At 43.7% G+C, this 25,361-nt stretch overlaps 5 protein-coding genes, 1 long non-coding RNA gene and 1 other non-coding gene across 7 annotated transcripts; 3 read left to right on the forward strand and 4 right to left on the reverse strand.

Moving 5' to 3' along the window:
- Positions 1–748: 748 nt before the first annotated feature.
- LOC149118317 (uncharacterized protein F54H12.2-like) lies at positions 749–2,137 on the reverse strand. The gene has a single exon (XM_089293762.1). It carries the CDS (start codon positions 2,129–2,131, stop codon positions 749–751), a length of 1,383 nt encoding a protein of 460 aa, XP_089149888.1. The 5' UTR covers positions 2,132–2,137.
- A 7,496-nt stretch (positions 2,138–9,633) lies between these two features.
- On the forward strand, positions 9,634–9,705 carry Trnam-cau (transfer RNA methionine (anticodon CAU)). Its single transcript has one exon. It is a non-coding gene; the product is annotated as a tRNA-Met (tRNA).
- A 1,366-nt stretch (positions 9,706–11,071) lies between these two features.
- On the forward strand, positions 11,072–11,982 carry LOC149118319 (uncharacterized). The gene is made up of 2 exons (XM_089293772.1): positions 11,072–11,451; positions 11,526–11,982. Exons 1-2 carry the CDS (start codon positions 11,422–11,424, stop codon positions 11,820–11,822), a joined length of 327 nt encoding a protein of 108 aa, XP_089149898.1. The 5' UTR covers positions 11,072–11,421; the 3' UTR covers positions 11,823–11,982.
- Positions 11,983–16,858: 4,876 nt separating this feature from the next.
- LOC149118320 (uncharacterized) lies at positions 16,859–17,834 on the reverse strand. The gene is made up of 3 exons (XR_016205494.1): positions 17,718–17,834; positions 17,250–17,312; positions 16,859–16,932 (listed from the first exon to the last, which is right to left on the reverse strand). It is a non-coding gene; the product is annotated as an uncharacterized LOC149118320 (long non-coding RNA).
- A 282-nt stretch (positions 17,835–18,116) lies between these two features.
- On the forward strand, positions 18,117–19,691 carry LOC149118321 (uncharacterized protein KIAA1958-like). The gene has a single exon (XM_089293782.1). It carries the CDS (start codon positions 18,251–18,253, stop codon positions 19,514–19,516), a length of 1,266 nt encoding a protein of 421 aa, XP_089149908.1. The 5' UTR covers positions 18,117–18,250; the 3' UTR covers positions 19,517–19,691.
- A 2,806-nt stretch (positions 19,692–22,497) lies between these two features.
- Positions 22,498–22,854, reverse strand: LOC149118322 (uncharacterized). Its single transcript, XM_089284702.1, has one exon. The coding sequence runs from the start codon at positions 22,852–22,854 to the stop codon at positions 22,498–22,500; it is 357 nt and encodes a 118-aa protein (XP_089140828.1).
- Positions 22,855–22,890: 36 nt separating this feature from the next.
- On the reverse strand, positions 22,891–24,535 carry LOC110056943 (uncharacterized). Its single transcript, XM_020763503.2, has one exon. The coding sequence runs from the start codon at positions 24,496–24,498 to the stop codon at positions 22,891–22,893; it is 1,608 nt and encodes a 535-aa protein (XP_020619162.2). The 5' UTR covers positions 24,499–24,535.
- Between the last annotated feature and the right edge of the window lie 826 nt (positions 24,536–25,361).

Below are 25,361 nucleotides of genomic sequence, written 5' to 3' on the forward strand. Positions count from 1 at the left end.
TTCATTCTTCTTTTCCTATCTTCTTTATAGGAACGCCTCGGCATGGTCTTGCGTTTCCTTCGAGTGGTCACCGTGGACGGTAACTCGCCTGTGTTAATGACCGCGTCCATAGCAAGAATGAATCGCAAATTTTTTAACGCGCCTTTTATTTTTTTCAAACAGCTTACTTTAACAAATGACGCACTCCTCTAAAGGAACCGCACGTGTCCTGGTGACACGGGGTTTTACAAATCTTGCGCCAGGTCAACTCGTCCACGATCAAACGTTTCAACATCTGTCCTACTTTACGATCGTTCTCTACAAACTCGTTTTTCTTAAAACGACTCAAGAACGAGTTCATGTCACGACCTTCAGCTCGGTCGATCAGGAACATCAAGGCGTAGTCGCCGCAACTCTGACTGAACAGGGACTGTAAACTCTTGCCGTTGTAAATATGGTACTTGAAATGACGGTCCAACCAAGCTTGGATAGGTTGGACGGTTCCGTACGCGTCCAACGGCAGTGCGTAACTGTCCAGGATCTCGCACTTGTCCTTGTAGGCCCACAAAGCGATCCAATGCATGCCCGGTTTGTCGTGAGGGTCCGTGTTCACGATGTAAGCGGTAGGTCCTTCTTGAGGCAATGTCCTGGGGAGACGATCGCAAGGGACCGTCCCGTAAAAGACACAGCGTAGATACGGATTCGTTCGTGCCAAATGATCCAATTGTAAATTATTCAAGGCTACTTTCTCCATTTTTTCTTCTCTCTCTCATTGATACACGTCGTAGGTGACCACTCGGTTCTCGTTGACTTCCAGCAAGTTCTCGAATTCGGCGTATAACAAGACTGTCAGGTTTTCTCCCGGGTTAGCTCCAAAATCAATCATCACACGCAGCTCGCCTGACTGCTTGGGGTTCAACACTGGACTGTCCAAACATCCGTTGGCTGTGTTGTCAAATACAAACAGGTTGGTTCTCTTGCCGTGACCCCAGTCCACTTTTCGGACCATGTTTCCTTTTCCACGACACAAGGCTCCCGATGCTTGGAGGAATCTGTAGTAGCCTCTCTGATCTTTTTCGTCCCCATCGTGATCGAGCTCCAAGGTCTCGTAGGGGTATTCTTCACCTCTCACCAATTGTTTGATGGAGGAGATATTGAATCTTCCAAAATTGAACGGACTCTCCGTGATGGTTCCATTGAAGGCAGCTTGTTTCAACATCCCTACTACTAACCGATTAGGTAGCTGATTGTGGAAAGGATTGTTGCACTCGAAATGACGATCGTCGCTGGGATGAGAGTAAGTACGAATTTCTCCTCTGACCGTGGGGTAAGTGACCACTCTTCCACTTTTCATGTTAGACATGACTTCTCGGTACACCGAGGGAGTCACTCTCACTTGAGACAGGAATAATCTCACATTCACGTCGGGTTCAGTCAGTCTCAGAGAAGTGGCACCACCCCATCGGATGGTCCACAGAGCGGGGTCATTGAAGTACATGTCTATCTGGATCTGCACGCCGGGTACCATTAACTTGCTGAGATGAAACACTTCCAGGTAAGGTTTGAACCTCAGAGTCACTCTCTTTCCACCGAGGAACTGGACTCGTGCATCGACCAAGTTCTTGAGATCTTGTGGTAGCGCTTTGTAATCATTGTGCGCTGGATTTAGCTTATTGGCCGTCAATTGATCTGCATCTCCGTCGTCGGGTACGCCGAGACAATTGTACCACCCATTGGGTGCCAGTATCGTTTCACCGTCGTCTCGGTCGTAGTTCAACAGCGCTTCTAGGTAGGCTTTGTAGTGGTAAGTATCGGTCTGAGGGCTGATGAGAGTCCCATTCAATCTCACGTTGATCTGTTTGAAGAGGGTGTTGGCAATATTGTTGGCGAGACCCAGGACATCCGCAGCCGCCAGATTCGAAGCGTCACTTTTCTTGACACCCCATTCCACTTCAAAGAAACTCTCGTTCAAGTCGATAAAGTCTTCCTGAGGGTCGACTTGAAACGTCACCGGGTTGATGCCCGTATTGAACGGATTGATTCTCACCACACGGCGAGACGCCATACTCAGATCCGTGGGAGGGACACTGAACATGTTCAGGCGAGGGTTACGAACCCCCGCCGACCTGGCATGAGCCACCATGTCCGTCATCGTCGTCGTCGTTTCCTTCTCACCGCGGACTTTACCCAACGATAGTTTGGAAGTTTTGAGCGTGCGCGGAGGATCGAACCACCTTTATACGTACGTACCCCTCCAGGGATACGTCTCACGCGCCTCGAGTAGATGGGAATCATATTCCAAAGAGGTCTTTTCTCACTCTTTTGGACAACGCCCGTTGGATCTCTTGCGTCGCTTTACGTTTCACGGCTCGGGTCGCTCCTCTCTTGACCCCTGCGAGTCCTCCTCTCCAATTGGGCTTTCTTCCTTTGCCGCCCGCATTTAAACCTTTCACACCCTCCATGGCCGCCTCGCTCAAAACGTCTCTTAGAATGGTAGGACCTCGTTTCTTGGCTTCTCTCCAGATGGGTCCGAATCCGTCTCCAGATTGCTTGATTTTATCGGGATGAAATCGTACTAGGGCTCCACCGATCATTCTTTCTTGAAGTGTAACGTCACGATCGTATTGCCGCTACCAAACTTCACTAGTTTACCAGTTGTCTCAGCCACTTGCACCTCTATAATGTCTAGGACGTCTTTGCGCACGGGAATATATTGAATGTGGTAAGGTTCAAAATACTGAGTACCTTCACCTTTTCGAATCAAGTTGACCTCTCTCAGTAAATCGGTGACTTGATTCCCCACCACGCTACTGCCTCCCACGTCGGAGTACACAAACAGTGGACGCGAAGTGCTCCCCACCACAGCTTCAAACGCCTTGTTCAGGTTCAGAAAACGCCAATTGCAATAGACGCTGAGTCTCATAAAAGTTTCAGTCGATACTTCCGTTAAGACTGTCCAAAAAACAGGTGATCCACTCGGGTCGCGTAAGTCACCTTGGACGCTAATGTCGGGAATTTCATCTTTGAAGAATTCGATCTGCAAGTTAGGTCCCAGTTCGTACGTAATTGGGTACGTACTTCCCTTCTTAATGAGCCATCCCATTTTATAGGCCAGGTCGACATTGAATTGTAATACAGGCACGTCTGTGGGTTCTCGTAATGTATCCTCATTGTTTGTGACCAATTCATCGCCTTCCCACTTGAAGTCTACGTAGGTTCTCTTCCCATCAGACGTGACATATTTGGCGCCTAATTTGGGTCCATTGTCCGCAAAGATGCGTTGTCTCTGGAAAAAGGCGATCATGGATTTCATGAATCCAACTCCATCCACGTTTTGGAACACCTGTTTGAGAGCATCCGTATCGAATCGTGTGGCTCCCAGATTATATGAGCTGCCGAAGACGCGTCGCCACAAGTAAGAGGCCAAGGTGACTTTTTTATCGTCAGGATCAGTCGGTGACAAGGCTAGAAGCGTCACTTGATCATCAGGCAAGGTGATGCTGCTCAGACCCACTTTCCATCCTAGTCCCTCCAGGCGTATGGGATTAGGCAACCTGATCTTGAAATTGTTCGACACGTTTTTAGGAAACTCTTTCTTACTGCTGTGACTGGGTAAGCTGACGTAAAAACTCATCCTTTCTTGAAATGCAACGTGATCGTGGTCACGCCCGATGCAAAGTCCACCAGTTTTCCGTCGTCCTCAGATACTTGCACCTCGACAATGTCAAAGACGGACGATCGCACCGGTAGATATAGGATGTGTCTCGGTTGAAAGTCGACGACGCTCTGATCGTAATGAACTTGTTTCAACAGATCCGTGACTTGATTCCCCGTCACCATGCTCTGTCCCACATTCGAATACACGAACAAGGAACGACGGTTCCTACAGAACGCCTCTTCGTAACTACGATCCAGGTTCGTGAACACCCAATTGATGAAACAACTCAAATGTAAGGCTCTCGCGTCGATCCTGTAAAAAATCTCGTCCCCATTATTCGTGGCCACGACCAAGTCCGTGGCATTGGGTACGACCTCGGTGGGAAATTCTTTTCTCAAGTTGGGTCCCATGACGTAACCAGGTTGTCCGTTTTGCAACGTTCCAAGCTTGATCCATTTCATCTTCTTTGCCAATTCCATGCCGATGGACATCTGTGGATACCTAGCATTATCATTGATCTTGAGAGTGGTGCACGTTCTCGAGTTGTCGATGACGCATTCTCCATGCTCGGCCCGACGCATGACCGTGTACAGCAATTCGGTGGGATCGTTGGCATTGCTCTTTTTCTTGAACATTTGCAGACCGTGCACCGTTTGATCCCTCAAACCCATCATGTATCGATCTCGTATAATGTTCATGAACTCGGTACCGGTACTAGGCGTGAAGTCCAAATCACCTTCCTTAATCTGGATCGTTTCTTCTGTGTAGAGGTTGTGTCGAGGATTTAACAGCACCAACCACCAGAATTGAAACAGAATATTATCTTCATAGTCCAGCTTACGCACCGCAGACGGAAACGAGAGGTCGCTGACACCCACTTTCCATCCCGGTTCTCTCAACTGCAACGGGTTCGGCAGACGGTTCTTGAAACTGTTGGCCTTGTTGTCCGGAAACTCTTTCGTGCTGGCATTGCTCATCACCTGCACGTAAAGTTCATGGGGAGACTCACCCATCCTTAAAGTGTAATGTCACTGAGGTCACGCCCGAGGAAAAATCCACCAGTGTTCCGTCGTTCTCGGCCAATTGCACCTCCAATATATCCATCACGTTGCTTCGTACGGGTTTATATTGTATGTGGGTGGGTTCGAAGTTGACCTTGTCAGGGTCGTGAGGGACTTCTCTCAAGAGATCCGTCACGCGATTCCCCGTGATCGTGCTGCGTCCTACATTCGAATACAAGTACATGGGTGGACGAATACTATGACTGACTTGGACGTCACCCCCATAGTGCTCATCGTAGATCTCGTCCAGATAATCAATGCGCCAATTGCAATAGGGACTGAGCTGTAAGGAACCGTCGTCCTCAATGTTCCAAAAATTCGTGGATTGCACATTGAGTTGATCCTTCCAATCGGTTTTGAAAGCGGGTACCACATCGTCCTTGAAGAGTTTAACCACGTGATGACCCAATCTGTAATTGGATAGTCCAGGCTTTTCCACCCACTTGAGTTTCTTGACCAATTCAGGACCAAACCATATTTTCGGACGCAATAGTACCGTGTTACCGGGAGTTTCTTCGAGGAAAGTATCCGTATTGTCGATGATTAATGTGTCCCCTTCCCAACGAAACACTGCGTAGTACTTCTTCCCGTCTTGAGTGCGTAGAGTTTCTTTTTCATTTTCCATGAAGTGCGTCAGACGATCTTGGTAACGACCCACCAAGTATCGCATGAGCGATTTACCACTCGTGACTTTGACTCGGTCCTCGTGCAGATCTGACCCACGAACGGTAAAAGTGTTACGGTACGGTCGTGGAAACCAACTACCATCGGAAGCCTGAGTTTGTGATTCCATACTCCATTTAAATTGAATCAGATTGTCGTCGTCTTTGAAGAGGTGGGGTCGGTGATGTAGCTGTTGGAAACGTCGAGGGGGTGGAGGCGGATAAGAAACACTACTCAAACCCACTTTCCACTCCTTGTCGGACTCAAACAGGAGCGGGTTCGGCAGACGGTTCTTGAAACTGTTGGCCTTGTTGTCAGGAAACTCACTGGTGCTAGCATTGCTCATCAAATGCACGTAAAAGTCTCTCATTGTTTCTTAGTCTTGGGCTTTTGGGTCACGTACAAGCCTTTTTTATCCACCCAACTGTCGTACTTGACTGGCCAACCTTTCCAGCGCACCAAGACTTTATCCCCTTTTCGTTTGACGATCTTCTCGATGCGGAACAAATCGTCGTCTTTCACGTTCACCTTTTGCAAATCCTGTGCGTAAAACGTACCCTCGACCGCAGTGCCGTCCCATTCTTCCACTTTGTACGTGGTGACCTTCCCAGGACGCACTCGACGTATCACAAACACCTCCTCGGTCCAACCGGGTAAATACCCTTTCTTGAACTGACGGAACTTCTTGTTCAATCTCACACGATCCCCGACGTTGAGTGGGGGTCGTCTCGATGTTTTACCCTTTTTCTTTCCGTAAAGAGTCTCCCAGACGTCCTCGCTATTGTCTAAAGTCACTTGATTGGGAGCCATCTTGATACTGCGATGATACGAACGATTGTACCCTCGTACTAGATCTTGTAACACAGGTACAAACTTCAACGTATTCTTCACGGTGAAGTACCGGTATAAACGTTCTTTCAGGGTCCGATTGAACCGTTCCACCACGCTGGCTTTCGTATCCCCACGCGTCGAAAAATGATGAATGCCTTTCTGCTTCATCAAATCCTGAAACGTCTTATTGTAGAATTCCTTCCCGTCGTCCGTCTGAAGATTGAGGGGTTTTCTATCTCCTTTCAATATCTTAGCCATGCCCTCCGTCACCGCTTTACCCGTCTTGCTCTTCAAGGGCTGGACCCATGCATGCTTGGAAAACACGTCCACGACCGTCAAGAGATAACGTAACCCTCGATTGTACCTGGCAATGTTGCCCACCTCAATCAGGTCGGCCGTCCACTGCTCGTCGATACCGAACACCACCACCGGGGCTGTGGGAAACCGACGACGTCTGGGTTTGTGCAACGTGTACCCCAAATCACGCTGCAGGACCTCTCTTGCACGGGGTACCGAGATCTTATTGGCCTTAGCGAATCGCGTCAGACCACCCAGACTACCGGGTCTGGAAGGATCCCTATACCGTCCCAGTAACGTTCCGGTCGAAAGCGGCTTTTGCTTCTTCTTTTGACTTTTCTTCATAGTCTATAAAGTTTGTACACGCACCGTCTCCACAACTCGAAACGTTGCTCACGTACCTCGAGATACTTCTTAAATGAATCGGGCTGGCGTTTCAACCACAAGATATAAACGACAAAACGCATCACGTTGGGTTCGACGTCAGTATAGTCAAACACCTCCAAGGGAGAATCGCTTAAATCGTAAGGGATGGGTTCACCCTGTCCGTATCGTGCATAGACACTAGCGCACTTGTAACACAAGGTCGTCCAACACCATCGATCGGCTAGGGTCGTGCACATTCTCGAGATGAACCAACTCAAAGCATGAGACATGATGATCATTTTAAACCCAATTTTTTATTCAAACTTTCTTATATAGGTACAAAACGTCGTGCCTGATTGGTTATTACGTAAAAATAGACTCTGATTGGATAACACGAAAAAGAAGGCAAAAATACCTAGTCTGAATCTGAATCAACGTGTTCCTTGATCTTAAGATCTCGTCCGTACTCATTATCACAGTCTTCCTCGTAGGTATCCATAGCATAATATCTACAATTTTTCCGGCAACATTCCCCTTTACCGGGTCTCCACTTCAGGGCTTCAACCTCGTTCCCCTTCACATAGAATGCTTGTCGCATACTCTCCTTACACTCGCAACACAGGTCATCCTCATCCGCTTCAATGGCACGAAAGAAAAACCGATCCTTCCACAGATTACGCTGGTGCATGAGATCGTAGATCAACTCTTCCAACTTCAGACACGTTTCCCTGTAATCTCCCTTTCTGAAAGTCAGTAACTCTTCCACCCTGGGACTCTCGTCGGACTCCAACACTCGTCGTGATAGATCGCGCGCGAACCGTAAGGGTTCAAACAGATCACGGATGACCTCACTCATCATGAACGTGAGGTGATTCGTGGCGATCAAACAGACACGCTCAGCGTCCACGATGGGATCCCGACAAGGAACGAATTTGAATTGACCACTACCACTTCTGTACATCACGCGACACCACTCACCACAGAACAAAAACACGTGTTCGTTCTTCATCATCATCTCCAAAATCGTACCACCCCAGTCAGGACGACGTCTCATCAAGAGCTCAAAAGACCACAGACTATCAGGTATTTGACCTAAAGGCTCGAAGAGATTGTCAAAAATGTACATGTCCACTCGGACATCCTGAATTGCATCGAGATCTCTTAACGTGTGTACCTTCTGATCCAATATCTGATTCATGAGGTCACCAATCTGGTTCGAGTTGCTATAGTAATTCATCTCTGCACCCCTCAGACAAACTCGTTAAACTTCTTTCCTTCTCGATCCGCTCGCTTCGTGATCTCCAAGCCAGACAAATGAGGATAGCAATCACGCACACCCCAGTCAATCAAGTGCCTCTGGAGCCTATAGTACAAAGGAGATACAAGACGTAATTCCAAATCAATGATCCTAGCGTGTAAAGGGTATTTTTTGCCTTCTGTTTCGACTGAATCCACCACGGCATAAGCTCTATTCAGCTGCTCTCTCAGATCTTCAATGATATCTTGCAAGTCTCTCTCATCCAAAATCCTAGGATTCATCACCGCGAATGATTTTCACTGCGTCGTGCGTGCTCCTTTTATACCCCACGCGTCACCTCCACATTTACTCAGTACGCGTACTTTCACGGATCACGCGCTCATTTTTAAACCAATCGAAATTAAGACAATCACATGACACGACTCTGATTGGGTCGCCAAAATTGCATATAAAGTAGCACCGCGTATCCCAACACGAGTCACTATTCAGCAGAAGTCGTCATGGATTCACACACAGAACCCATCAAGAAAAAGAAAAAAATGTCCAAAAAGAAACTGGAACTGCACTTACCCAAGAGAGTGGAAAGAGAAGGTAAACTACAATCCACTTTAGATAGATGGTTATTTAAAAAACCTCGTGCCAGACTCCGTTTCAAAGAACGCGTCCTCCTCAAAGAGATCACCCCGGACTCGGTCAGTTGGACCACCGTCCCTCTCAAAGGCTTCTCGGAACCCTTGAGCGCCTTTTCGATCCAACGCCAAGAAGTCAAACGCCAAATGAAAAGTAACCACGCACAGCGAAGGCAAAGACTGACACTCAAAAACATTCGAAAAACCAGACACGTCCTAGAAACCATGCTAAGAGAAAACACCTTGAGGGGATACTAACTCTATATTTTCATCATATAGACAATGAAAAGCTACCTGCCATTCAAGGTGGATGCATGACCGTGATCAGTGACTCACCTCCTCGAACCGTGCAAGTCCTGGAGCCCATGGGACTCGATAGGTTCAAGAAAGACAACCTCATAGAACTACCGCCTGAAGTGGATCACCGAGGAGAATCAACTGAAGTCCAAGTGTTGGAGGAATTCGATCCCGATCGGTTCCTGAACCAAATGACCCCCCAAGTTCCCATCTGCCCACGATGTATGGTACCCATGAAATACGGGTGTGTGAAAACCAAAGAAGGGGGTACCTGGTTTGAGTATTACCGATGTCCCTCTGAACGATTCTACACCAAGTGTTATGTGACCTGCGGTGTTAACGAAGGTGTGAGTGCCTACCTGAAACGCGTCGACGAACAGACCCACCCCTGCTACAGGGACATCGACCCAGCCCGTTTCCGATGTCTATGCAACAAGTCCCTGGTCTTAGCCACCTCCCACTCCCAGTCCAACCCAGACAGGCTCTATCTCAAGTGTCCCAAGCGTAATTGCAAGTTCTTTCAATGGATCAACGAATACCCGCGCGGGATAGCCCAAGACATATTGATTCATGGACAGAACCCCAACTAAGAATGGCAGGGTAGCGCAGTGGAAGCGCGTTGGGCTCATAACCCAGAGGTCCGAGGATCGAAACCTCGCCCCGCCCATTTTAACACAGACACAGTTTTTTAAAAAACACTCCGTTTTTATTTTTTCTACACATTAAGTAAACTATCATTTGCATCTATCATAGATCTCATTGTCACTTGATTACATTGGTTAAACGTGACGTAATAAAAGTTAATTACATTGACATAGCGTTTCGCCGTCTTCTTTTGTTTTCGAGTCCACGTAGACTGGAACGGTTCGAAACCGTAGCATAACATCATTCTGTGGAACGTGATCCTGTCCACAGGCGGCTTTACTGACTGGTTCCAAACAAGGTTCTTGCGAATAGCCTTGATGGCATTAAACAATGTTCTTCCAAACACTTTCTCAGCAACGCGATATTGGCGTCTGCTGCGTGTCCAATTCTCACGCTGTTCGTCCACGAAGCACAGGATCTGGTGCAACATCACCTCGAGCTGACTGGAGTCATTAAAACGGATAAACCACCGACGGCCCGACAACAAATCTCGGATCGGGAAATCCATCGCTTCGTAAAGGCGGGTCCATGGCTCGTCCATCATATATATCGCCTCATCGTAGGTCACATCAGGTTTTCTCGGCACGTGGTTTTGCAGACCAATCTCTCTCAAGGCCATGATAGCGCTCAATACAAGTTCAATGACTCAGAGTGAAGAGCTGTCGAGGTCGATCCGCTTTATAAAGTCACACACCAACCAATCACAGCTCAAGTAGATGTCACGTGGTCTGAGTAGACCCAGGGGATAGGGGGGTATCCCCCCCAACCACGCCCCCCCGGTCGTAGACTGGACACTATCTTGCCTTGACTATAAAAACGATCTGACCGTTCACTCCAAGTCATTCAACTTGAATGGGAGCCCATTATAGAAGACTCTGGACCGTCACGTTGCTGTATCTTCTCAACGTCCCAAGTGAGTAATGGAATCGTTAGAGCATTGTAATTACGAGTTAAGCACCTTGAGAAATCGAGTGAGTGAGTGGATGGAGGATGAAGAAGAAGAGACCCCTTTGTACAGGGACCTAGAAAACCTTTTAGGTTTCATCGGGGTGGCTCTAGACGCAGTCGATCTTTTATCCCTCGAAGAGAAGTTGACGGGCGCCGACGAGGACGATATAAATGATCTAGTGATTCATGTAGACTGGGTACGAAACGTATACAGACAATTATTATGAAAATATTTTTTTCAGACATGGAACACAACCATTGCTACGTATGCAAACAAAAAAGACCATGCTGTCGCAAACCAATCCTCGAATTGGGTAGAAATGGGACCCACGACAAATCAATACGCCCCGTCAAGGGACAGTTGAGAGAAGCCTGGGGACTAGGGTGCGTATGGAAAACCTGTTGCGGGGCCATGGACATCGACACGGAAACTAACCGTTACGAGCCCGTCTTCCTGGGAAACCACTATGCTGAGGCCCTGTCACGTGTCAATCATGTTAAATCGTTCTTGTAAATAAAAGGGCGCAGGTCACTAGGATCTTGCACACGTCCCACTATGTAAGTAGTGTCTGTCCAATAAAAAAAATGTTGTTGTTCCATTTTTCAGACTCATGTCATTCGCTAACCCAAAGTGTCTATGGTGTAAGGAAGGATTCACCCCTAATCACAGTATCAACGACTACTTTGTGAGCATTTGTTGCGACCAATTCTATCACGGAACCTGTAGATCACACCACTCGCCAACACACTGCCCTCATTGCAAAACCGTGAATTTCGGTGAACCTCACGATGACCTCCCCAAAACCAAGTCCTAAAGAGGTAAGCGCTTCAACGGTCTAAAACGGTTAAAAATTGAGTCGTGGCCCTTAAAAAAATTTTTATTTTTTCCATAGAGACCCCTGGCCTGTAAAATCAAATTAGATGAACCACACCCAGGCGAAGATGTCACGCTCCTCTTCCTAGCCCAACATTTTCCCTACCCGTGGTACCTGAGAAAAGACCTCTCAGACCTATGGCCCTTCGGACGCGTGTTCGAATCCTCCTCAGGCCTTCACGGAGAATTTATTGCACCACAGACCATGATGCTATCCCTCGTGCACCTAGGAACCCATGACGTGCAAGCCCTAGACATGATGAAATATATCACACAACAAACCATGTATATTCTCTCGTTAAATGATCTTTATTAAAAAATGTTTTTTCACTCTGTGGGTTGTCGTGGTGAAATTTCCTTCACAAATGCTTGGTACGCCAACTCTTCTCTATCAGCAGCATCGCCCCTCCACTCCTTCCATCCTGCCAAAAATCCATCCGGCAAATTCTCCAAACACACAGGGTCATCAAACGATCTTGACGTGTCCGCAAGCATCTTATCAGACAGCATTCTTCGGAACCTCATCGCCTCATCCGCCAGCTTCGTCACTTCTTTCTTCAGGACAACATCCATGGCGTCAGAAATCGCGGTACTCATTATCCTTCCAAGAATACCCTCATGAACTGCATTCAACGCTCTCTCTGCAAAGTCTTTGTCGAGCGGCAACACCTCTTCAGCAACACTCTTCACCTTCGCCTTGATATCCCTTGTTGGCAACATCATTCTTGTCGATACACAAAAACAATACTCACTCGATACTCCCGCAAACCCCTTTTTATAACTCCTATACGAACCTCGATTTCAGGCATTGGCTAGCGCCCTATTTGGACATTCACGTGACCTTCTCTGCGCATGCGCGACCTAATTTATAAATAGGCGCCATCTTGTTTATGCAAATTAGCAAATCCTGCAATCTGATTGGTCGAGAGCCTTTTTTAATGATATGCATCGCCTTCTGATTGGCTACGGCCCCTATGGGCGTCCTATACTACTTTTTGCATTGTTAGTTAACCCTTGGACGTACAAGCTAGCTCGTACCCCCACCGTCGTATAAGGGGTAAATGGAAGGAACCCCTTCTGGTTTTTGTTCTGTTAATGCACAGCGTGCTAAACTTACATTGATTGGATAGCCCTGAGCTTGTTCTACAAAATGATACCATATTCAATGGCTGTGATGTCGTAATGTCAAATGACGTCATTTGACCCGCCATCGTGGATCCGCCATCTTGGATTTTACTTTTTTCTTAAAAGGTCAAGAAATAATGGAAATTGATACAGAATCAAGCCAGAATGCTTATGAAATGTACAAATTAGTGAATTTCTGGAATTTGATGAAGAAAACTGGAAAAAATACAGAATTATGGCAAGAAAGTTGATTTTTGACCAAACCTACATGAAACTAGTGGTTGCTATGGAAACATAAAAAATGATGGACACACAATTGACATATCAAAATATCCGCGAAGGATGAACGAACAGCTAACGAAAGTTTCAGCCCCTTAGAGTAAGTCGTCTTTTCAAAATTTTGAGAATACCTTTTTAGGGGAATGGCATCCACCCCACTCCCCGCCTTGCACGTCCGAGGGTTAAGGGATATTGCAAAGAGTTTTGCATTCATTGAGCTTCCACTGCCCAAAATAATATTCAAAGACTTTGTTAGTGACATTAACATAAAAATAACTTTGATAAACTGATTCTATAATATCTAATATTTTTAGATTTCGCCCTTGTCTCTTTGTTAAAACTAGCCTCTTGTCATGTTGTTTGAACAGCTTTTGTTACCAAAAACTAACAGATGCCAAAAATTTTATTCTTGATTTCATCAGGCCAAGGGTGACTCTAAACTGTGATGAAACTAGTTTTGATTTACAAAGTTGCACTTAAGCAATATTTGAGTCAGAATTTCAGCTAATTTGCCTTATAGCTAAATGTTTCGTGACATGGGTAGGAAATGACATTCCTTGATTAGCACTTGTCACTTCAAATGACTTGAAATTCCTCGTGTGAACTAAGATAGGTCCAATCTTTATTTGTTTGAAATACCAATGAAATGCAATGTATTCTGTAAGCAGGAGCGGTGTTTAAATTTGATGCTTATTTTAGTGACCTTTTGGGGATTTTGGGCAAAAAAACAGGGGGGGGGGTGGGGTGGTCTAACTCCTAAGGGAAAAATCACAAAGCCGGCCCACTTTGTCTTTTAGAGTTGTTGGGTAGTACCTTTAATCTGGCAAAGTTTCATCCAAAAAGGAGAGATGGTATGTATCATCCCTGCCTTGTCCTCTGAAAAACTCGGTCTTAAAATGTATTGCTCAAAGCGTTAAGGATTTACTGACCACAGTTAAAGAATTCTGCTTCCATTTACTGAGAAACAATTTCTGTTTTGTAACGAAATGAAATTTTCATCAAAATAACCACGTACATTTCATAAAAACATCGATTATATATTGCCAAAATTTCGATGTTTAGAGGTAAAATTAAGACAGTGAAATATCTATGCAATAACTTCTTATTGAAAGGAACGTAGAAGCGAACTCGAGAGAAATTCAATATAAAACAAATTCTTTTCGATACAATTTCTTAACGAAAACCTTCCTCCTTTATTGACACTGTGCATTTTAGAGTTAATTTGTATTGTTTTAAATTGTTCATCAATCTGTAACATTTTCAAGAAAAAATATTGCCAAAATATTTACCTTACGCAGCCTTCTTAGTGACTATAAGTTGTGCAACTCACAGGGTGAATAGCTTTGAGGAGTGAACGTTGTTTTGGACAAATATATGAAAAAACATAGCTTTCAGCTGACAACAAGATAATATCTCTTATGGTCGATCACTTTGTTTATCATTCCCATTAGCTGGCCGAGATGGACTGAAGATATTTTTAGAGGAAAAAATTCATCGACTGTTCAAATCGATTTTCAAATACCAAATTAGATAAAATGTAATTGCAGTAATATGTTTTCCATCTTTGAAGCCTGTGGTCCGTAATCCTTAATAGTTTTCTATAAAGCTCAATATATTATTTCTCATCACTGACATCCATACATTGCTTTGCGAGTTGTTCGGAGAATCTGGCGGCACATCAAAACAATTTATCTTAGTCGATTTGCTTTATCAGTATAATTACATAGTCTCGTATCGCTTGCATTTCATCGAAATTTTTCTTATATACTACCACCATTTGTACATTTAGAAGTAAAATTGAGAAGCTGTAACTATACTGACAATAACTGCTTATTGAAAGGAACGTATAATCAAGACCTGCGAAAAATTCTATAAAACAGAACTTCTTTTCGGTATAATTTCATAATTCAAAATCGTCATTCTTTATTCAAGTTGTACATTTTGGGTTTACTTTTGTTTTTATTCTTCATCGACCTTTTAGATTTGCAAGAAAAATGTCACCAAAATATATACCTTATGCTGCTTGCAATTGTTTAGTGACTAATAGAAAAAGAATGATTTAAAACGAGAAAACAAATTTATGTTTGATTTAACAAAATCAAAGTGGGGATGGAGCAATAGTTTTTTTGGCGGGAATTTTTTTAACGGTTACCTTTTAGAAATTTTTTGCAATCAACAAGGCAAAGAAGTTTGAACAAACAACGTTGTTTTGAACAAAATAATAAACAAAAAACCTTGCTTTCAAAATCATCTCCGAGAATTTGACTATACATCAAGACCATATCTGTTAGTCGATAGCTTTGTTTATCGTTCTTGCTGGCTTGCTTAGAATAGTTATGTTTAGTGCCAAATGGTTCCTAGACTTCAAATATGTATCGATTCACCAACCACTAACATGCAATTCTATCTGGAAAACAAATGTTAATTTGAAATAATCTCTAGGCCGATACTTCCATCGAAGAAAGCTTTTGTATCTACGTGCTAGTACAAAGGAGGTTATCAGACAAAATCATTTTTGAGAAGGACTGAAGAAATATCTTTTTAGAGGAAAAATGTCATCGACTTTTTTTAAAATAGATCAGGTCAAATCGATTTTCCATAACATTTACAGTAAAATGTTTTTCATTTTGAGGCGTGTGGTCCATAATCTTTAACTGTTTTGTGTGAAAGCTCAAAATATTAATTCTCATCAATGGCAGTCCTAAGTTGCTTCTAAAGTTGTTGTCAATTTGGTGACACATCAAGAAAATTAATCTTAGCCGAATTTTTATATCAATACAGTTTTCTTTTTTGTATCATCCCGTATGAACCAGATATTGATTTTAAAGACTTACGTTCAAATACCTAGATCACATAACTAACAGAAGGGTTCTCCATTCAATTCGCCATTTCCACATCACCCCCCAAAATTCTGCATAACCTTTGTTTCCCATTTCCCCTGGGTATTGCAGTCGTCCCAAGAGAAACTGAAGACAATGCTTATGCAAAATGTTTGGGGCAAACAAGGTTTATTATGGAAACGTGGAAATGGCGAATGTGAAGGACTTGAAGAGACTTGCTTGTGGGGTTGAACAAGCCGAAATCAGTCAAGGGAAAGAGGAAATCCCCACCAAAATGGGCCCTCAGCCGATCACGAAAATCCCAGATGCTTATAAAAGCAATTTTTGATTCACGGAGAGCCCTTCAAACAGTCATTACAAGTTAGAGTAAAGTGACTTAAATTGCTGATGGTTAAATAAACATGAAACTATCGAAAAGTGGCGCTTTTTATTCCGAATGAGAAATTTGGCGTTTAAAATGACCATCCCGTTACCCTCCCCCTTGAACCCAATTTTCTAATTTTAAGTGTCAAATCAAATCAGCTACTACTCCGATCGCATAATATAAATCGTGTAATCAGACACGAGGTGCCACCTTAAAGAAAGCTCCGCGTTATTGAACCACCAGCAAACAGTTCCATCAGTAAATTAAAGATTCAGGGAAAATACACAGCGGTTTGAGAATAATTTTCAATTGCACTTATTTCTGAAAATTCAATTTCCAATGAGTGAAATAATAATGTTTAATTAGCCAGTCAATGAATCCCCCATAAAATAGCGCCGATTAGTTTCGTTCGAAAATTTGAACGTATAATGTAATATGAATCACGAAGGTCTTTGAAAAACCGCTTTTAAGTATACTTCCAGAATCATTTCGACAAAAATGGTGACTGGTATAACTCGATAGAAGATTAAAGTTCATTTTTTTTTTTCCAGCGATCGACGAACGAACGGAAACAATATTGTTCATTGAATTACAAACAAAACGACGAAGAACTAGTAAACGCTCTTAAGAGAAGCAAAAACAAAAAACAAAACCGAGAGAACAAAAAGCATGTCTGAGTTTCAATTATATTGCCACCATTTAATTTTAATCGAAAATTAAATATGAATTCAAATTCTTAACTTTGTCGTCTTCAATATTAAATTATTCACTGATCCTTCGTGAATTCCATCCTCTTCTTTCGTTGCGATTTCTTCTTCCTTAGATGAGAAAGACAGGGAAACTTCAGGTCAGGGCAAGAGAACCTTAAAACATACAACATACACCTTATTACTCTCCATTAAAATGAACGATTTTCCACGCAACGTTATAGTGGCGATTTCGAAGAAGAAGAAAGTAAGTTTCAAAAACCTGACCCGGATTGGTTTACTCTTCTACAAATATCTTTAGTTTATACAACTGTCGATCGTAAAACACAGTTTCTTCGCTTTAAGTGTGAGGCATCCCGGCAAGTGAGAGAAGAAAAATTGTACCATTAAGTGGAGGAGAAACAAACCGTGTAGAAATGTACACTCACCATTTTCAGGGAATACTAATGATTCCATTGTCTTCCTCCATTCGGTCATTACTTCTCCCTAAACTGAACAAGATAAAGAGAAACGTTATGGCCAGATTTATAGCTAGAGAGTTTACTACTAGTGCTAAAGAATTTGGTTAGGGACATTTTTCTCTAGGTTAAATTTATTTCCGAGATACGCTGCAAACAACCCTGCACAATCCGCTACACGTGGTAACGGTTTTCAACGTTAACTCGCTCAGCACAGAGCAAGAAGAAATATAGAACTAAGATTCGGCTAAATTTGTACACATTTACTTTCTTAATTTGTTGTTCAGGTTTCAGCCGTAAAATCTCTGCAGTTAATAATTTAAGCAGCGAAGCGGTTTGCAGTCAAGGAAATTGCAAGCAACGATGAAAACTTCAGCGAGGTGAAAATTGTTCCGTTTTCTGAGGGAGCAAACATAACGTTCAAAAATGTACACTCACCATTACTTTCACAGTCTCAATGTTCCTTTGTTTGTCAACGTCTTCAGGGAAGGAACCCAGGAAAGACATCACCAAGAAGAGCCAGAAATCCACACGTTCACACATCTATGACCTGTTTGATTTGACGCATATTCTACAAGTTATGATGAAAATGAATTACTAATTAGAACCAATCACTGACGAAAACGTCGCGGCAGATTTTAAGAATTTGCATCTTAGTTCTCATGCAAAAGTATTTGCTCACTTTAAACGTTTTCTCTAAGTCCTTGCATTTTTTTCGCAAAAATTTGTGATAAGGGAAATGCGCCAATAAAATTTATGAAACATATAGATAGATTGAATGCTTTAATTTCCCGGACATTTCATCGGCAACACACTAAGTATTACTCAAAATTATACTACAGGCTGAGAAATTTCTGAAATGTGATTGGCTAAGACCAGTAGTATTTAAGCCAAATTTGAAATACTTACATGTAAAAATTACAGCCAGTTTCCATGGTAACTGAAAAATTATTGTTTCTAATTTTAAAACAATGGCGGATAGATTTCCCGATTGTGACGCGAAAGAACTTCAACAATTTAAGGAAAATGCAGAAAATTCGAACACAAAGAAAAGCACTAAGACCTGGGTTACTGTTTGGACCACATGGGCTGAAGAAAAAGGATGCAGTCCAGATATTGTAAGCCACGAAGCCAAGGAACTTGACGAGATGCTTCAGAAGTTTTTTGCCGTGGTGAGAAAGAAGGATGGTTCAGACTACGAGCCAGACAGTTTGCGGGTAATGATAACGTCCCTGGACCGTCATTTAAAGGAAGCAGGCAGCAGCATTTCCATTGCCAAGGACAGAGAGTTTGTCAACAGTCGCAAAGTACTCGAAGGGAAAGCTCGCTTCCTCCGTGAACAGGGCTACGGCAAACGTCCCCGTGCATCAAAAGCACTAACCACTGAAGATGAAGAACTGTTGTGGTCCAAAGGGCTCCTTGGCAGCCAGTCTCCGAAGTCCCTAATAACCACAATGTGGTTTCTTTTGACGCAGCATTTCGGATTACGAGGCTGTCAGGAACACCATGACATGTATGTCGAAGATTTTTCATTCACCAAAGACGACAATGGCGTCGAGTACATCACGTACGAAGAAAATCCCACAAAAACGCGTCAGGACGGCCTTCGCAAAAAAAGAAGAGTGGTTCAGCCGAAAATGTTTGCAACTGGTGGGCCAAGATGCCCAGTCAAGCTTCTAAAGACGTTCCTGTCACACAGACCCGAGGAAATGAAAAACAGTGGGCCATTTTACCTCGCGGTGATTGAGCGCCCTAAGTCTCAAGTGTGGTATAAGCGACAGAGAATGGGGATCCACAGCATTAATTCCTTCATGAAATCTATGGCTCTTCAGGGCGAGATTGAAGGTAAACGGCTCACAAACCACAGTGCACGCAAAACGCTGGTGAAGAAACTCAAAGCTGCCAACCAACCTCGCTCTGCAATTATTGGCGTCACTGGCCATACAAACGAGCGCTCTTTAGCCGACTACGAGGAAGGCGATGAGAATGAACAACGGCTGATTTCCTCAATCATAAGCTCTGACGGTCAGGCAAGCACGTCCAACCAACGCCGTCCTCTTCAGAATGTTGGCCTTTCCTCTGATGTGGAAAACACGCTGATCATGAATGAAGAGCGGTTGACTACAATCAACAATTTCCACGGCTGTCAAGTGACCATCAACTACCAGCTTAGCCAGAAGTTTCCCGAGCCGAGGTGCAGTGTTCCACAGGCAGAATCGATTGCAGATGATTGTTAAACTTTGATTGATGAGCCTATTAAAAACTTTCACTCTTTAGAACTGAGATTTACAGACATTCGAGTACAGTTTCATCACAGTTGTGTGATGTGTGACCATATGTGATGTTTAAGCGATCACATGTTTAATCACATGTCATTGTAAAGCCATTCAACTGCGCGTGACTAAATAAAAATATGTGTGCTATATGAAATGCAAAATTTCTTTGCCTTGTAGTATAAACAAAAAATAGCACGGTTTCTTCGGGGTATTTGGGATAAATACCGGCTCGTGATATTTCAAAACTCCCCAAATATCACTCGCCGCGGCGGCTCGTGATATTTTGGTGAATTTTGAAATATCACTCGCGGTATTTATCCCAAATATCCCTAGAAACCGTGCTATTTCCTATACTAATCAAAATTTATTTCACTTTATTCCGTTCCGACAAGCTGAAGTTTACGTTTACTGTAAGCGTTATTTAGGCTTTTCGGGTCGCATTATCTTAACAGAATTGTACGCTGAAGAAATATTTAGAAGTATCACCTATCGATTTAATAGAGAATCGCCGTGATTATGTGAACAGTGCTTTTAAAGATACTTTTTAATGATTGTGGATAATTTATGTTTTAAATTCTTGTAGGAAGGACCGTGAAAACGATATTTTATATTTGAAGTCAAAGCTCATTTAGATATTTTGCACAATTTTTTCTTTTCTTTTTCCCAGCTCCCAAACAAACCAAAGTACTGCGGCTTTTGCACTTTGTTATATTGATATATGTTGTAAACTATTCCTTGTGACTGATAATAGACCAATTTCGATATATTAAAATTCAGCTTAAAACAATAGACCTCAGCACGAGGCTCTGGGAAATAACTAGAGTTTGAGGGGTTTATTCCCCAGGGCCTCGTGCTGAGGTCTATTGTGTAAGGCTGAATTTTAATATATCGAAATTGGTCTATTAATTGCAATACAATAAAGATGAATAAATTGTCGTGCTTTCTCGTTATAGCTGTGTTCTCTTGTGCATTTTCACGTAGCGCTGCTAAACGGTGTGTTCCCATGCTTTCCCTTGTATTTTCCTCGTTGGTTCCCGGCGCATTCTCTGTGTGTTCACTTGTGCTTTCCGTAGGTTGTGCGCTTGTTCTTTCGTCCGTCTCCGTACATTCCTCTTGTGTGTCACTGGGTCTACCGAGCGTTACGCCACGTCTTCTCTCGTATAGTGCGTTCCTTTATGTAGACTTCGTGCTTTTTCCTTAGGATTCCTTATGTGTTCTCTCCTATGTCCCTGGAATATTACAGTGTATTCCCCATGAATTTCTCGTTTATTGCTAGGACAAGATAGATAGATAATCTTTATTTATCCACGGTACAAAATTCGTCAGCTTTAAAAATACCTAATACTAATATAATTAGAAATATTTAAATAAAAAGCTGCTTTTCACGAATGCCGTGCCATACAGTTCTTCTTTCAGTAGTCGTTTGAATTGCCAAGGGACTCTGCTTCCCTTAAGTTACAAGGGAGACTGTTCCAGTGAATGGCGCCACTATAGCTAAAGCTATTTTTGTAATAGTCTGTGTGCGGTAATGGTCATATGCGATTTCTCGGATTTCAAATTTACAACTGAGATAATTTGGAGCCAACCCGTGCAGAGACCTGTAAACCATCGTAGCTCTTTGAATTTGCTGCTGCCAAGCTAGATTTTTCCACTCTAGAAGTTTGAACAGGTGACCAGCGTCTACGTCATAGTTTGAGTAGGTCAAAACACGCGCTGCTCTGTAGCTTTTGTACCTTATTCCGTAAAGTTATCCCACAGTTTCCCCAAACAATATTGCAATAGTCAAAGTGTGGCTGTATCAAAGCTTGGTATATTAAATGTAATGTCGCCTGAGGGACAAGGTGCTTTATTCGTTTTATGGCCGCAATACCAGAAGCGACTTTCTTAGTTACTTTCTCGATATGGCCACTCCAATCGAGTCTGTCATCGATGGTCACTCCAAGTGATTTTGAGGTAGTGACCTGGCTAACTTGAAAATCATTAATTGCAAATCTCGAGCCTCTGCCTAGCCTTTGCATTATACCAAACCATCTCCATATTTCCCGTGATTCGATGTGGTTCCTTTGCGTTTTCTCGTCATCATTTTTCTTTGTTTACCAAAGAAAAAGAGGAAACGTGGAGTTTTTTGAACGAGGCCTACGATACGGCAAGTCGATAGATCAGTGATAGTAAAATTGTATAAGTGTATAACTGAAACTTGGTACATAAATTCTCCTTACCTTTTTCATATATGTCTTCTTATGTTCGTTCTGAGAATTTGCTTGTTCAACAGTACAATTTCTCTGGAGAGCTGATCAATGAATTAAGTATCGTTACTCTAAAACTTAGCATTTCATTACGTAACCTGGCCCTTAATTCCCCCATGAGGAAGGAGACTATACTTACCTAATCTTACTTCCTTGTGACATTCCTTGCCAATCTCCTCTGAGGTTAGTCATTCAATCATGGGTGAACACACTCACTCACCCTCATCGGGCCCATGAGGACTCTTGCGGCCGGTCAGAAAATCACGCCACCCATCCCGGTCTGAGGCCGATGCAGCAGCAGCTCCCCATGTATGCCATCCGAGCTTGTTCCTTTCCTTCTCCACGGTTCTTCTCCACGTCTCCCTCGGTCGACCTCAAATCCTCTTACCTTCAGGTGCCCACGTCAATGCAGTCCTCGAGATGTTGTCAGGACTTTTCCTCAATACATGCCCTAACCATCGCCATCTTCTCACTCGTATAAGGACTGACACCGGCGTACTCCCTGTGGCTTCGTACAGCTCTTCGTTGCTCAAATGGTTGGGCCAGAATCTCCTCAGCACTCTCCTAAGGCACTTGCGGTGAAAAACATCCAGTTTGTTGAGATCAGTTACTGTCACCCTCCACATTTCGGCTCCATACAACAGCACGGACATGACGTTCGAGTTCAGGATGCGCAACTTGGTCTTCTGGCTGAATCTACCTGACCTCCAGATGTTCTGCAGTCCTCTTGATGTCTGCTTCTGCCCCGCCAAGTTTGTCAAGTACTGAACCTAGGTACACGAAGGATTCCACATCTTCCACGTCCTCTCCTTCTATCCTGATGTATTCCGTGCATCTGTGGTTCATCCTAAGCGTCTTTGTTTTGCGCGGGTTAATCTTAAACCCAACAATGCCGGCGGTGGCTGCTAGCCTATCGGTCTTCTCCTGGAGATCAGTAAATCTGCTTGAGATTAGAGCAACATCATCAGCACAGTCCAGGTCTTCTAGGACTGATGTGAATTTCCACCTCAAGCCGCGTCTCCTATCATTTGTGCGCCGCATGACCCAGTCCATGATCAAGACAAAGATGAAGCCAGACAACACACACCCCTACCGCACGCCACTCTTCACTTCGAACCAGCTAGAATACCTTCCGCCTTCTGTGACGCAGCTTGAGCTCTGATAATATAGTACCTGAAAAGTCCTGATAAAGATGTCAGGGATGCCATACTGCCCCATAATGTCCCAAAGTCTTTCTCTGATAATGCAGTCGAAAGCTTTTGAAAAGTCAACGAAGATAATGTACACTGGTGCTTGCCATTCGTGAAACTGCTCAAGGATGTTCCGAAGAACAAAGATTTGCTCAGAGGTTCCCCTTCCAGATCGAAATCCTGCCTGCTCCTGGCTAATCATCTCGTTCACGCCACTCTTCAATCTGTCAATGAGGACCCTGCAGAGGATTTTGCTTGGTACGGAGAGTAGAGATATACCGCGATAGTTATCACACTGAGTGAGGTCCCCCTTCTTCGACACTTTCACTATGAGTGACTTCTTCCAGTCCTCCGGTACACATTCTTCTTTCCAGATAGCGTTAATCAGTAAGTGGAGTTGTTTCACAGCATCCTTCTCGGAGCACTTGAGCAACTCGGCACTGATGCCATGAATCCCTGGACTCTTGCCATTCTTCAGACGGTGGATCGCTTTCTTAGTTTCAGCAACTGAGATGTCGCCAGTGTCGATGCTTCTGATGACCTCAGGTGCTTGATCTATCACTGGCAGGGGTATGTCAGGTCGTTGTACATTCAAAACTTCCTCAAAGTGTTCCCTCCACCTTTCTAAGACTTCGTCTTCATTTACAAGTCGCTTGCCCTCTTTATCTTTGATGGTAGTCATATTCCTTCCTTGTCCAGCTATCTTTCTAGTGAGCTGGTACAGGTCACCAGTGCAGTTGTTTCTGGCTGCTGTCTCAGCTTCCTCTGCTAAGTCATTCAGCCATCTCTGCTTGCCTGCCCGGGCGCTGGCTTTCACTTCCTTGTCCTTCATTGCATACGCAGCAGCGGCTCTCTCCTTCATGCGGACAGACCGTGTATATCCTATCTTCGCCTTTAACCATCGTCTCTCTTCAATCTTCTTGTAGATCTTCCCACTGATCCAGTCACTCTTCACTCTCCTCTTCTCTCCCACCACCTTCTTGGCACTCTCGTTATCGACCTCCTTGAATTGTCCCCACATCTCTTCGATATCATCTGCGTCATCCGTCCCCAACACCTGGTCCCAGCTGGCATCAGCCCCTCTCATTGTTTGGGTGTCCATCAGCGAACCTCTGTATCTACCATTGATGATGATATGGTCGATTTGATTCCGATCTCTTGCATTCGGGGAGGTCCACGTAATCTTATAAATGTCTCTATGTTTGAATAGAGAGCCTCGAATCACCAAGTCGTTGTTGCCACAGAACGTCGCTAGCCTCTCTCCGTTCTCGTTCATTCCTCCAAGTCCATGTCGTCCCATCACCTTCTCCCATCCTTCATTACCCTCTCCGATTTTGGCATTCAGGTCCCCTATCACAATTAGTACATCATGTCTGGGTGTTGTTTCAACCTCCCGCTGCAGTTGTTCATAAAATTCTTCCTTAGATTCGTCATCTGCGTCATTGGTGGGCGCGTACACTTGAATGACAGTGAGTTTTGCATAGCGTGAGTTGAAGCGTGTACTCATGATTCTCTCGTTGACAGGGTTTCACCTCAGCAGCGTTTTTCCGCATCATGAGTGGAAGCCAACCAGAAACTGAAACAGAAATTAAAATAAAATTATATTTTCTAGTGTTAAAATTAATGTTAAATGAAATTGTTCGTGTTCAGGAAGGAAAAAAACATATTTCAAACATAAAAGAGAAAATCGTACTTTTTGTTCAGCAGATTACCTTTTTCTTTTCTTTCTTAAAGTTTTTCTTTTGAGTTTAACCTTTTTCATCAGAAAATCAAGTCAGGGTACCTGACTCCACCTCTGATCTGAGAAGGACAGGTGGGGGTGAGGCACTCCTTCATAAAAGTAACGGGGGTGATCACCGTATCGTTTATAGGTTAAAGTGAATGGTTCGGTAGCGCTTACTTAGTTTCAATCCAACATAATCACGGTTTTAGTTATTCTGTCCTTTTTTGGATATCAAAATATATCATAAGAACGCGTGGCTCACACAATTGGAACCTCTTAGAGGTGAAACTGAATTGGAGTCAGGCGTGCGAATGAATGAGATTCTGGTGCCTTCTACAGATTCCTTAACTTATTTTCTAACGAACATCCCTGTTAATTTGATTAGAGAGTTTTACCGGGCATCCCATCACGGCAGTGAAATGCGAAGTTAAAATGCGGGCAATAAAATGTCCGCGTTTTCTTGGAGGAAATAATAAGTCCTTTGAACAACCGACGGAACACTTGATACGAGTCTACAGGGTTGTCCAGCTACCCGTCAACCCGTCAATGTCAAGGTAAAATTCTTGCAGCCCTCAGGGGCCGTGAAGGGCTTTTTGGGAGCCTACGCATATCTGAAGTGAGACTTTACTAGGTCATGAGACTAAGGA

The sequence above is a fragment of the Orbicella faveolata genome, unplaced genomic scaffold (assembly GCF_042242905.1).
Source record: "Orbicella faveolata isolate gen_17 unplaced genomic scaffold, um_ofav_v1 contig_1, whole genome shotgun sequence".
In the NCBI taxonomy this organism is placed as follows: domain Eukaryota; kingdom Metazoa; phylum Cnidaria; class Anthozoa; order Scleractinia; family Merulinidae; genus Orbicella; species Orbicella faveolata.

Coding starts and splice junctions, on each gene's coding strand:
- LOC149118319 (XM_089293772.1), top strand. CDS start 11,422: ATGACCTCCCCAAAACCAAGTCCTAAAGAG. Junction 11,452..11,525: donor CAAAACCAAGTCCTAAAGAG/GTAAGCGCTTCA, acceptor TTTTTTCCATAG/AGACCCCTGGCCTGTAAAAT.
- LOC149118321 (XM_089293782.1), top strand. CDS start 18,251: ATGGCGGATAGATTTCCCGATTGTGACGCGAAAGAACTTCAACAATTT.
- LOC110056943 (XM_020763503.2), bottom strand. CDS start 24,498: ATGAGTACACGCTTCAACTCACGCTATGCAAAACTCACTGTCATTCAA.
- LOC149118322 (XM_089284702.1), bottom strand. CDS start 22,854: ATGGACTGGGTCATGCGGCGCACAAATGATAGGAGACGCGGCTTGAGG.
- LOC149118317 (XM_089293762.1), bottom strand. CDS start 2,131: ATGACGGACATGGTGGCTCATGCCAGGTCGGCGGGGGTTCGTAACCCT.